The sequence below is a fragment of the Taeniopygia guttata genome, chromosome 3, assembly GCF_048771995.1.
Source record: "Taeniopygia guttata chromosome 3, bTaeGut7.mat, whole genome shotgun sequence".
NCBI classification, from domain to species: domain Eukaryota; kingdom Metazoa; phylum Chordata; class Aves; order Passeriformes; family Estrildidae; genus Taeniopygia; species Taeniopygia guttata.
Window position 1 is genome coordinate 33,016,638 of NC_133027.1, and position 13,366 is coordinate 33,030,003.

Here is a 13,366-nt window from a genome sequence, read left to right on the forward strand (position 1 = left end):
GGGAATAATTTTTTTTTTTTCTCCTGCTACTCAGCTGCAGAAATAATGATGGAATTCTTATACTCTGGGGCTTGTTTCAGACATAACTTTTGTTCAACAAGGAGAAACAAGATAGGATGCCTTATTTTGGGGTAGGCTTTGTTTACAGCTCTAGATTTTGTTCTGTATTGCAGTTTGGCAGTTTCTAACCGAAATATGCAGCAAATAATTTCTTAAGGGGTGAGTGCAAAGGAGTTAAAGATCCTCTCTCTGCTTCTTCCCTTCAGTAATTTGGAGCTCATAGGCAAGAGGAATTTAAGAAATTAAGAAATTGGGAAATAGACATGTGACTTTATGCAATTTTTATGACATCAGGTCCCTAATGCAATGAGTGAATAGAATAAAAAATGCATGACTTTCCTTTCCCTGCAAATGTAGCACTTTTCCACAGTTATAATGAATGTTATTTGAAGGTATGCTATGCTTTTATCAGTAGCACTACAAGACTTCTCAGCATGCATTTCAAAATAGTTGCGTGTAAGACTTTTCATCATAAACATTATTTTCAGGAACATTTGACAACTGATTCTTGTAAGAAGTGATTTTTCTAAACTTTAAGTCACTCTGGTAATCGTAAAGTATTTGCTTTTCTCTCATTTCTGAAATCTGTGTATAAAGGAGAGACTGTAGAATGGGAAGTTTATATTCAGTGCATTATCTACGATGCAACAACATGACCATGAAATGTGCTGCGCTCTTCCCAGTTGGGGATTAATGGTTGTGTGTTCCCAAGTGGGATTGTGTGCTCCCAACTGGCACCTTTTATATCCTCCACTCTCTAAAATACTGATGTAGTGATTTGCTTGACCCAGACGAACAATCCCACAGGGTGTACAATAAATGGACATTCCCCACTCCCACGCTTCTGCCAGGCAGGCCATTGTGAAGGATTATGAAGGATGTCATCACCATGCAGAGAGTGTTTCCAATCAGCTCTGCAAACTTCCCTGTTTGCCTTTACAGGATGTGGCCAGGCAGCAGGGATGAAGGTCCTTTCCTGCTGGTTTTGGACATGCTGGATAAGGAAGAACATCTTGAAAGGAGGAGGAGGGCTCATCTTCTCACTTCAAGAGACTTCTGGAGTACAGGAGGGACATGAAAGGCCAAGGCCTGGGCAACGAGGGAGATGGTTGGGCTGGGACAGAGTAGAAACTCCTATGTGAACAGGGAACTTTGCTGCAGCAGGGTGCAAACTTACAGGCTTTGAGCATGACATCCTTGGACATCCAGAAACACCGAGAGTGTTGAGTGTTGTCGTGCAAGCTAACGCATGTTGTTGGAATTTTGCCCTGAATTTGCCTTTTGTTTGTTTACCTCTGCAGATTTCTTTAGTATTGCTTAGAAACTATGTGGGGACATCAAAGAATCCTGCTGACTCCTATGATGTGTTTACCTGCCCTCTGTTTGAGAGAATCAGTCAAAAATCTGAGACAAAGCACATATGAATATTCATCCAAGAACTAATTCCTCCCTTGTGCCTGTAGTGATCTCTGGCATCTTATACAGGAAGCACAGGCTTTGAAGTGTAAATAAAATTTAAGTTTACTGACCTAACACTGAGATGGTAAGGCCTGGGAGCAGGACTGGAGAGGGAGCAGACAGGAGCTGGGACAGCTGGAGGGAAACTCCTCCTAATCATGGCTATTCCTGCTTTGCCAGTTGAGGCTCCTGCCCTGCACAATTCAGTTACCTGCACACAGTGGCTTGTATGGATTTGTAGCTGCTGGTGGAGGTGATGGAAGCAGTAACCTTAAAGATATTTTGCTGTTTTGGGGGAAAGCCTAAATTACTTGTGCTCTAAAGCTGACCCCACTATTTTTGTCTGAACTTCCTTTAGTCTGCAGGGTCAGCTTTGGGAAATGTGTCTATCATGTATTTTTCATTTGAAAGGCTGCATTATCCAGACTTTTATATATATATATCTCCTTTTTTCTTTTATTTTGTATTTTTCATCATATAGATGGGTGCCTCCATGACTACTGCATGGATAAAATGGAATAAAAAATACAGAAAGCAGAAATTTAAAAAAAAAATCACATTAGTCAGATCTGTATATATGTAAGCTTTTCTAAGCCATGGTACTCTTTGCTTGGAAGAAATCATGTCGTGTTACTCCTGCTGCTATCATACACAACTGCCGGTAGAGCCCAAAGTAATTTACTTTCCATGTTCTAAGTACCAAATTTTTTATGTTAATCTGCAACTTCCTTTTTTTTCCTGACATGTCTTTTTACTCTGCCTTTTTGAAAATTTACCATAATACTCTGTACTAAGTGTTCCTTATCCTTCGGCATTTGTTGTTGGGTTTGACAACCTTGATTTAAGGTTCATGAGCATTGTGCTGAAGAGACCATCAGAAATGTACATTTTTCACCTTTGGTCAGGAGAATTTTCTGTCACAATGGAAAGGAATGCTTACTGCTCTGCCACGTGACTGTATGTGCCACAACAGCTGCACCTCTCCTACTCTCTCACACAAAAATCTCATGTGTCTTACCTTGTCCAGACAGGCTGTCTTGGTCGACATCCTTGAAAGGAGGTTCTGTTATATCTGTCAGTTCTTGCTTCTCGTCAGCTTCCTTCTCCACCTCTCCAGCAGGCAGGAGATGGGTTGTAGTGAAACTTCCTGCAGTGGCCAGCTCCACTGGAGACTCGTAGCCACCGGGGAGTAAGTCTTTGCCAGCAGAGTCATCTGCTGGGGGAGGCAAATAGGAATCCTCTGATTTTGGAGGACTGCTGGTGCTACCCAGAGCACTGAAAGGCACTGTGAAACTTGGGTGGTCGGTAGCAATAACTTGGGTGTATGGATATCTGTCCTGAAATGGTTCTCTGGAGGGTTTGGTAGGAAAATCAGGTTCAGATGTAATAAAATTATTAAATTCTTCTGGGATACTGATTTCTTCACTTAGAGCAGGGCTTTCAGTTGTAAATTCATCAACAAATACATCTCCTCTTTGATCCACTGTTGCTGGACTGGGATAACCTAGCGGGAGTTCCTCCTAAAAAAGTTTTTTAAAAGCAGCATTCATTATTATGTTTGAGTTTCATTGATAAAAAGGCAATAACCTTTAGCCACATGAGTTAGCAAATAGCTAAGTCAACATGGAATCATATTATGGGTTGGGTTGGAAGGGACCTGAGAGCTTATCTAGTCACAATTCCCCCTGCCATGATAAGTGATATCTTCCACTAGACCACATTGCTCAATGCCATATCCAACCTATCCTGGAACACTGCCAGGGCTGGGGCATCCTTAGCCTCCTCAGGCACCCTGTACCAGTGTCTCACCATCCTCACAGTAAAGAACATCTACTGCATATCTAACTTAAATTTTCCTCTTTCAGTTTGGAAAATGAAAGATGGAAAATTTTCATTCATTTGTCCTGTTAATACAGATCCTGACAGGATCTGTCTGTCAGAGTCCCTCTCCAGCCTCCCTGTAGCCCCTCTTCAGATATAGGAAGGCTGCTACAAAGTCATAGGATGTGTAAAATATTTGACATGTGCATTTGATCCTAATCACAGTTCCTGTAATTTTAAAAGTGGCCAAAGACAGATGACCTTAACTAGCCCTCTAAACTGCTCTCTTTCTCTCATTAAGATGTACTACTGAACTGATGAGACACTGTTTACTTTGTAATTAAATCTGGAAACCATAATCAAACTGTAATAGTCACCTGTAAATGCTCTAAGCAATATCTCTGTTGCAGTAGAACAACACAACATTCCTCCTTACAGAATGTACAAAAGGCACATATGTTATTACAGCATAAGAAACTTTTTGTGTGTTTATCTACCTCTTAACACTATTTAATTTCTTTTCTCGTGGAGAAATAAATAAACATGAAAGATGTTATTAACCTACCAAATCAGGGCCTGCCAGAGGAATAGTGACCACACCTTGGATATCATTGTCTAAATCACTAGGTGGTATAACAGTTTCTGCAAAGAAAATCAAAAACATTAGCGAGAGAGAGAGAGACAGCACAGAATACTGCAGCACCAGCACATTGAAAACTGATCAAAACACATAAACTCAGTTTAAAAAAAACCAGTACTAAAATGTTCTCCATCAAAAAATTTTTGGCTTTAGTGCTCAAGTTGCTCCTTTCACCTCTCAGAGATCTTAAAAGTACTTGCATGCAAGCTGTTCTTTTAAAATTGGTTATTAGAATTAACTACTGGGAAAAAGTTGATTAAAATATTTATATTGAGGTATTCTATATAATTTTTTTCTTGGGACTTTTCCTCTACATTATAATATGACACTTTACCCTTATAGAAAGTACTAGTTCAACTAAATAACTTTTTTTTTGGGCAGGAAAATGCTGCTGTTTGCAAATGAAACACTGTAGCTAAAATTAGGTATGGGTTTTGAGGTTGTTTCAGTAAATATGCATATGGAAAAATATTTCAAATTATTTTTCCCCCTTCTTAGCATATCTCTGCGAAAGTAGTTTGCTAGCTTTGCAAAAATAATTGATGAACTAGAAAGGGATATTTGTTAGCTGGATTACTGATCAGGATGCAGACCTTCAGCTTCTGCTGGAGGTTTTCACACACAGTTTGTCTTCTACTCTCCCTCTGTGTTTCAGAGTGTGAGTGAAACACATCTTTACTGATTTTATCTTTGGATCAAATGCTGTTTACGGTGTCAATCTCTCTGATGTTGCTGAGAGGTTAGATGGATTGTTTACAACCAAGACAGAGCTTTCAGAAAGCTAATCTGATGTTAGAAGCAGATCTCACTTTTTTTTCCTTGTTAAAGAAAGGAGAGGGTCCATACTGGAGGTTAAAATGATACAGTGAATACTCGCAGTATTTATTTTATTTTTCTCCTCTTAATGATCTCAGTGCTTGAAAAACAAAAAAACAAGAAAAAAATCTTCTAATATGGTTGCAAGTCAGGCTGTATAAAGACACATTTTATTATAAAATTTAACTTATTTCAACACCAAGGAGAATGGACTATGTCAGATGAAAATAATCTGTTAGAGAAGCAAAGGGCACCTTATTCAAATTGCATCAGTTTGGATAGACAAGATTCAGGCTTGTGCCTGGCACCTGCCACCTGCTTTACTGACCATCAGTAAACTGAAGTGTTCCAAGGTCCACTGGCAGGGACTGGTCTTCATGGAGTGCGGTGGCAACCAGCTGCTGAAGGTCTGTGACTGTCAGTTTAGTTGCTGATATTTCCCTCTCTTCAACTGGAGAAATTGGTATTTTTTCACTTTCAACCTTGTTCGATCCAATAGTCGAGATGTCATCTGCTGTGCCTTTGGTTTCTGAGCCATCTCTCTCAAAGTTCACCACGTATCGAGCTATTGTGCTGCTTGATCTGCAAGGGGGAAAGGTGAAAATGCCCAGAGCAGAAAGATCAATCACCGGCTGAGAAATTATTTTACACGCAAACAAATGTGCAACCATAACATATTATCTTCTGTAAGAATAATGCAAATTTACTTCTTTCTAATGAGACTGTCACCTTCAAATTACTTTTCATTCACCTAACTACCTTTTTTTCCATGCATAATTTCTAATAAAAATTCCCACATTGAAGACAATTGCAAAAATCTAACGTAATCTGATTTAATCTGACTACTCAGAATCTGTAGAATTTGTAACTGGTAATGTAGTCTGAAGTCCTTGACTACTGATTCAAACAGCTATAAAGGCATGCTGGAGTTATTAGAACCCATAATCACACATTAATTATTCAGAAACCTATGAAAAGAGATTAGATAGTGCATAAAACTGCAGATAAGCAAAAATCTTATCACAAGAGACAATTTTTTTGCTCTTTTTCAAAGAACAGCAAGTTAATGTGGCAAGCAAATCACTTTTTCACAATGGGAGTTAGCTTTTCAGAGTCCCAGTGGGTGTGTAGGTCTTCTTCCTAGACATTAATGTTTAACAGAAGTCTCAAATATTTACCACTTTTAATACATCATTTTCTATACACATTAAATTCACCTAATTAAATGAAAAATAGTGAGTTCATTGTAAACATTTCTATACCACTATGTTACTTTTTTTACAATGTCAAATAACTATAGAGATAAGAATTTAACTTTTATCTAGTGTGTGCTATATATTTGCATTTATATGACATTGCAAGAATTCAGGAAACATATTAGAAAATTCTGCCTTTTAAAGCATGAACAAAGAGAAATTCTGAGAAACTGCTAGACAAATTATTCCCTAGTAGCACTTTATAGCAGCAACAACAATAGATTCTGTAGCTGTTTGTATTACCAGTGAAAATCTCCCTTCATTTTATCAAGCTAGTAACTGGTCTCTTTGCTATTCTATCTGGCTTGATAATAGAGATAACAAATCAAATTCTACATACTTATTGGAAATATTGTGTACATGGGAATACAGCTAGGAAAGAGCATATCAAAAATGAAAATTTGAATATAAAGGTTCCCTACTTATTTTTCACTTTCAGTATATGGCTGATATAAATCTTTAGTCATATAAATGTGAATTTTCTTAGGTCAAACATTTTCTTTTCTTCAGAGACATGCTGATAAAATTTGATTATATGAAACATTCCGATTAAAGTTAAAGGTGTCCCTGACACTTTATATCACACATTTTGTACTTAGGCAGAACACAACAAATTCACTTTGTCACATCAAGATAATGACATTTACAGTCTTATCTATGCACATCATAAAATTATTAATAATCATAATTATTATAATTAATCTATAAAATTATGAATGATAGAAAGATTACCCATCTTTCTCCTTCTTCTGTCTTCATATCATCGCAGAATAAAGAATGGGAGAAAGGATTGCAAAAGAAAGAAAAACAAGGATTCATGTTTACTGGTAAATCACAACCATCTTTTGACAATTTATCTTATCTTCTATGTGTCATCTATAATTTTTATCTCTGTGTGAAACTGACAGTCTACTCTCCATCAGTTCACTTTTTCCCTTCCAAACAATGGGAATCACTGTGGTTTGCAAGGGGAAACAGGAATTTTACTTTACCATGGCAGTCTGAAATATCAGCTTTCCTATTTCTGTCATCAAATGGTGCAGTTTGAGCCCTGTCATTGCTAATGTCTGTGGTGGCAATGGGCACTTGTGGCAGTACTTTCCATGATCAGTTACCACCCATGATGTCAACTCAGACTGTAGTCACAGGGGTAACTTGAAGCATTAATTACCTCTGGAAGACATGCCTGTGTTGACCTTCTACATATAATGCCCAGGTTTTTTCCCTGGTGAGTTCTCCAGAATACTTACGATGTTGTCTTCATTGCCTTGTGGGAAATGCTGCTAAAATAGGTAGCACTATAGCCAAGGGAGAATGGACAGTAACACCCATCTTTGCTGATCTGTAACTCCCAAAGCTGCCTAAATTACTGGATAATGGGAATCAATCAAATTTTTCCACACTGATGAATGTTCTTTCATACCAGCAAAGTCCAAGATATGAAACCAAAATGGATCCCAGACCTTCTGGATTCACAACTAAACGAGGTTGGGTATTGCAAGTTGTAACTGTGACATGCTGCTACATATTTTCTCTGCTTGTACCGTAGTAGGCAGCTTTTTGTTTTATTATTTTTATATAAAAAAAACCAAGGAACTAATTTTCAGACTATTTTGCTCTTCTCTCTCCTTCTCTCCAGTAATTTTTGCAGAGAGAAATGCTAAGAAGGATGTTCTTGTCTAAAATTGCATTGCAATATGAGTGTTCGTCAACATTTATTAAATATTGCTAGAAGTACTGAGTGTTCCTGATGCTGTGCCATAAGACCACATAAAGTTGTCTTTTTTCCCTGCTCTTTTTTTTCCTTTTTGCAGTTTCTTACTATTAGTTATTTGTTTTTCAGTTGATTCTTTGTGCAATGTCCTCCCCCTCCCCTATAGATTCTCTATTGAAAAGGTACACAAGAGGTTGTGTTAGTAGTAAGCACACAAGGAAGCTAAAACTAAAAGAAATGGCAAGACAGAACACAAATTTAATGAAAAAGTGAAACTTTTGAAATTGTTTGAGAGGCCTGAGAAAGAACTACTGGAAAAGTTTTATATGTGGGACCACGTATCCTCCTGCAACCTTCACTGGGACTTATGAAGGGCAACAAAAAAGTTGTCACCTAAATAATCATGCTACTAACTCTCTTTATCTTGTCATTTAAAAAAATTTCTTAAATCAGGGTTGTTAAGAAACAATTAAAATATTTTATTGTGTCCTTCAAGCTTCAGGGAATCAAAGCTATTTTTGCTAATTCAAAACCTCATATTTTCACTTGGGATGTATCTGCACTTCCTGTCATATTGTCCCTATGATATTCCCATGAAATTGCTTTCTGTTTACAGCAATATGCACCCCACTGTTCTACAATTCTCTTCCTTTTTGAGGACAAGAAGGAAGAGGAGAACCCTAGGACCCAACAAAAAAGAGAGCCCCATTTTCTTACTTACTTGAATCCTAACACGCGTATTTCTTTGAATCCTGGAAGTTTCTCAAATATTTTTTTCATCTATAGAAAACCATAAAAACATATCAGCATAAGATCTATGACTAAAAGGCAATCACAAGTTGACTACCTAGACACTATTTTTCATATTTCAGAAAGAGCTTTAAGAAACAGTCTCGACTGCGCTCTTTTGGGTATCATAATTGCTCAGCTTAAACACAGTATTTTCTTTGTATATACTTGTTGTATTACCTGTTAATAGGCAAGAAGAAGCACAAAATATTGCTTTTCTTAGTAATGTAATTATGCGAACAAGTGATAATCTATTTCATAACACAGCAAGTAAAACAACATTAATCAAATGTTTTTCTCATTTCAGTAGTTTTGATTAATGAATAATTTTGTGATTCAAGTCACCTGTAAATTGTTAATTATTTAGAAATATTAAGCAACTGCAAATGTGTTTAGATTATCTGACAAATCATTTAGAAATTAAACAGTTTGAACTGTCTTGTACAAACAGAATAACATTTTATATTTTAATGTTAATCATAGTACAATTACAAGGTTTTGAATAGAAGAGGCATTACATGTGTACTATACAATGTCTGCAGGCACTTCTGTCTGAGGGTAATACTGAAAATCTTCAGAGAAACCATTTTTTGCCAGCTCTGCCAATGCATCCTTCACCATTTTTCTACGCATATCTGGAACTGAACCAGGAAAATGAAATAGCTTCCACTAAGGAATGCTCATGAAACTGATGAGAGGCTTTAGTTAATTTTACTAAGAAAACCTTTTGGGAACCTCAAGTCATTAACTGCTATCAGTTAAACTGATAGCTGAACATTCAGTTAGTATTATTAACTGTATGAAAATAAGAGGGATGTTCCAATTCTTACGTAAGCCGTGGTAATGTGGTAATGTGCAATGAGTGTATGTCCTTTGAAGAATAGTTCAGACAACAGTAGCTAATTACTTTTAACGTTTATATTACTTTTCTCATTAGGTTTATTGTAGAAATTAAATTATGACAAAGTGCTGCCCATGAATCCCTGATTAAGTCTGAACAAAATTCCTAAAGTTATTCTGTTCATCCATGATCTGAGGTTTCTATTGATGTCAAAGATGTTGGCTTGTCAGCTTGCTGGCTGAATAGATGGCTTAAATGAGGGGATAAGCTGATACAACACATGAAGGAAACATGGAGGTCTTGAAAAAAAAGGAAAGACCTGTTTAAAATGAGGGCAGTATATTCTAATCCTATTTTGTGGTGAAGATAATTTCATAGTATGAATCTCAGCCAAGGTACAAAGTCTGCATTTTTTTGCATTCACTATGCGTCCCTACCTGTAGCTGAAATTTAGCAGCTAGTTGTTGGTACTCTGGGGAGCTGGGGTCACTAAGTTCAGCTGTGTACTCCTGATCAGTGAGAGTCACACTGAATTCCACCATTTGCTCCACAGGCAGTTCAGGGACTGCATTTGTTCCCAGCTCCTGGAAAAGAAAAGGAAAGGACAAAACGGGTAGAAATAAAACTAAGCGATTTTCCCCCTCCACAATTCAGTATTTAATAAAAAGAAATGTTCCTATTTAAACCCATTCCCAAAATAACTTTATGAACTACATTCCACAAAAGGTGAAAGTTCCTAGGTATATCTGTTGGCTTAATTCTTCTGTATTTCCAAGCAAGTTTCTATTACTTGAGAGGTATCTTGAAAGTTGCCTTTGACATGCATAAATGAAGACGAAGCCTTTCTTGTGAAGACAAAATCAAGCCCTTCTTGCAGAGACTGTTACCAAGTCTTAGTTCCACCATCCTAAAGTCAGACAGCTGTTTCATGTTCAGAAGTTTGCATTTGTTGTTTTGCTGATAATAAAATGAAATTATCCTTACCCATGATACACCTTTCTTACGCAGTTGACTTTGCTGCTATTAAAAGTTGTTGTATTTTGTTGGGTATTTCCCAACAGTATTTGCGGCTTTTCCCTCCACTGTGAGGCCACAGGTCTGTGCTGAGACCACAGCAGCCAGGACAGGGAAAACAGCAGCCCCTCCCTCTCTCGGGGGTGTCTGTCCCCGCAGCTGCTGTTAGTGGGCAGAGGGGCAGTCCCAGTGCCCTGCTGCATGGCTGCTCTCAGGAGACAGCAGTGGAGAACCCTCTGACAGCTGGCTGGGCAGAAAAAGGCAAGGAAGGCCCAGCCCTATCTCCTAGGTCGTGGAAAGCACAGCAGGTATTCTTTTTTGGCATTACTTAATGAAAAGCAACGTTACAAAATGGCACAAAATAGGCAACAGGCCCCTACTTAAAATAATGAAACCTGCCCAAAAACAGGTTGCCATGCTTTTGTGCTTTCTACTACATACTCAAACACCATCATCCCTACTCCAGTAGAGAACAGATGCTAACAAACCCCTTCAGTCCTGCTAGCTGAAACAGAGGGGAGTACTTCTTGCTTTTAAGCACTGTCTATAAGGTTTTGCCCTCTTTCCTGTTAGCTGAACTCAAAAGGAAAAGGTGAGTGAAAAAGTGGGTAGGAACACAGGCTGCCCTCACCTTCACAGGAGTCTTTGTGTCATTGAAAATTTCATTGAGCAATGTGCCGTTAGGTGCAGATGGAGAGATGGGTGTGCCAGGAGAGCCTGCGGGGTGGGGGAAAGAAAGAAAAGTCAGGAAAGAACGGTTTGCACATCAGAAGTCTTCCCCTTTGTGTGTTGGTCAGGGATCAGCTCACTGGAGAAGCTTTCCCTCAGGAGGGTGTGCTTGAGCACAAGCCTGTGCCAGTGGGAGGTGGCCATGACTTAGGGTGTGGGTAAATCTGCTGCATTTTATAAAATAAACAAGCTTTCCTTCAGGTCAAACATTAGTGGTGTGGCATGTGTGTGACTGAAGGCAAAAATGGCACTGACTGCATCAATGTAATTGTGTGAGTTAATAATATTTGGTCATTTCCTGTCATGCCACATCATATGTTACCAAGTGTCTAGGCTTAATTTTGCCAATTGATATCTTTGTCCCTATGAGAGCCACTTTTCTCTAGGGCTCAATTTAAAGTAACAAGAGACATTGACAGAGTTTTCCACCTAAAGGCCAAATTACCATGCTGGAAGTCCTTCCCAATAAAATTCTGTAATATTTCTTAAAAATATATGTTCAGGGTGGTTTCTCCTTGAACCAAAATGATGATATTTACAGATTTTTATCACTGTGTGAATTGCTAACATTATTTTAAAGATTTGAAGTACACAACAGGCCTAATTGTAATAATTGGATCAATTTATTGTCTTGGCATCACTCTGACTTTCTTGCTTGTCAGTATTTATTTGCCTTGCTTGCTTATTTTTGTTAACAAAATGCAGCCGTTGACATTCTAAATGGTATTTTTTAGCTGAAGAAAGATTAACACTATATTATATGTTTGAAACTAGGTAAACACATACATTTGAAGACAAACTTTGAATGCAACATTTGAGCAGCAAATAAAGAGATAAAAAAATTATTCTCAGAGATTATTTTGCTTAAACATTTTCTTTCCACTGAAAGAAATAATATTTGTTAAATTATAGCCTTCTAAGACCTTCTAAGAATCATTTGTCTTAGCAATTTTATTTAACAGGCAGACACAGAAGAAGCAGATTTCATTTTACCTGTAGAAATGGAGGGAATGTCTTCCACCTTTTTGCCTCCTGTTTTCTCTGCTGATATTTCATCTTTCCTATCAATCCAATAGAAATGAGTGATTTAATTATCTGCATATTGTACCGTCAATGACAGAAGTGTAATAAATCCAAAAACATATAGAAATGATTCCTATATTAAGTGTATTTTAAATGAGAGAAGTTATCACATTTTGTGACCTGATTAAACAGGCAGTAGAACAGCATAAGGACTCCCAATCCTGTCATGAATCTGCTCATGAGGTTTTGTGACAGATTTTATCAATGCCACCAGAGGGATGGGATCACAGAGATTAAATCAGTGGATTGGGTCTGTTTTTTTCTTTTTACTCTTGGAAGTCCTTGAAGTGTTGATCACTGTCTAAAACAGAAGCAAAGCTTCTTGTACATCACCTATATCAACCTTTGTCTTCTTCAAAGTAGTTCAGTTAGTGCTTTGCAATTCTTCTAATTTTAGAGCCAATGGACATTCAGGTTCCAGGTGTGTTTCATATGGTGTGGTGTGAGAAAATAGTGGGTGGGCTTATTTTTCAGTTGTCAGCCTGCATTATAATACCATAAGGATGCTTCTAAATAATTATAGTATCAAATCAGATTCCTGAATCCATATTATTTTGAGATGTAGGAATGTTAGTGTTTGCTTCTGGATGGAATACTCATCGGTTAATGTATACCCAAAGGAGGACAGCTAAAAGCTCAAGTAAGAATATAGTGGGTATGATGTATCACAGGATTTGGTTTGGTTTTGTTCATAATTATTTTATGGTTTGAATTTTACAGTCACGTGGTAATGAATACTAATAGCTACTGTTAGCTTGCTTGGAAAAGAGAAATAGGATCTAAGTACATAAAATAGATGTATTAAATATTCTTTTACTTAGAATACAAATTATTCTATATCCTTAAAACCAAATTATTATATAATTTGTAGCTTTGGGGAAAATTTAGGTTCTTAGAATAGAAACTTTTAAGGGATATTTTGAGATTTTTCTCTCCTGAAATTAGAGAGTAAAGTATAATTCCTCAAAATTTCTGTAGTGCATACAGATTTGTATGCACTATAGAAATTTGTATTGTGAGTATTTGTGAAATTTGCATTATGTCTATTTGTGAAAACTGGTGGGAATGAAAGAAATAAGGGCAATGCAAATGTGTGGTGTGGTGTTAACTGAAACAGTATAAAGCTTCTAGCATAGACAGAAAAG

At 37.3% G+C, this 13,366-nt stretch overlaps 1 protein-coding gene across 4 annotated transcripts in view; it reads right to left on the bottom strand.

Annotated features, from left to right (window-relative positions):
* IMPG1 (interphotoreceptor matrix proteoglycan 1) overlaps positions 1-13,366 on the bottom strand; it is a 55,981-nt gene that overhangs the window by 24,337 nt on the left and 18,278 nt on the right. For all 4 annotated transcript variants that reach the window (XM_072926596.1, XM_072926594.1, XM_072926595.1 and 1 more), the window contains 8 exons: positions 12,132-12,199; positions 11,041-11,126; positions 9,833-9,979; positions 8,487-8,545; positions 6,784-6,804; positions 5,124-5,377; positions 3,905-3,981; positions 2,537-3,038 (listed from right to left, as the gene is read on the bottom strand). In XM_072926596.1, coding sequence (XP_072782697.1) covers positions 2,537-3,038; positions 3,905-3,981; positions 5,124-5,377; positions 6,784-6,804; positions 8,487-8,545; positions 9,833-9,979; positions 11,041-11,126; positions 12,132-12,199 — 1,214 coding nt within the window. The remainder of the gene's footprint in view (positions 1-2,536; positions 3,039-3,904; positions 3,982-5,123; positions 5,378-6,783; positions 6,805-8,486; positions 8,546-9,832; positions 9,980-11,040; positions 11,127-12,131; positions 12,200-13,366) is intronic.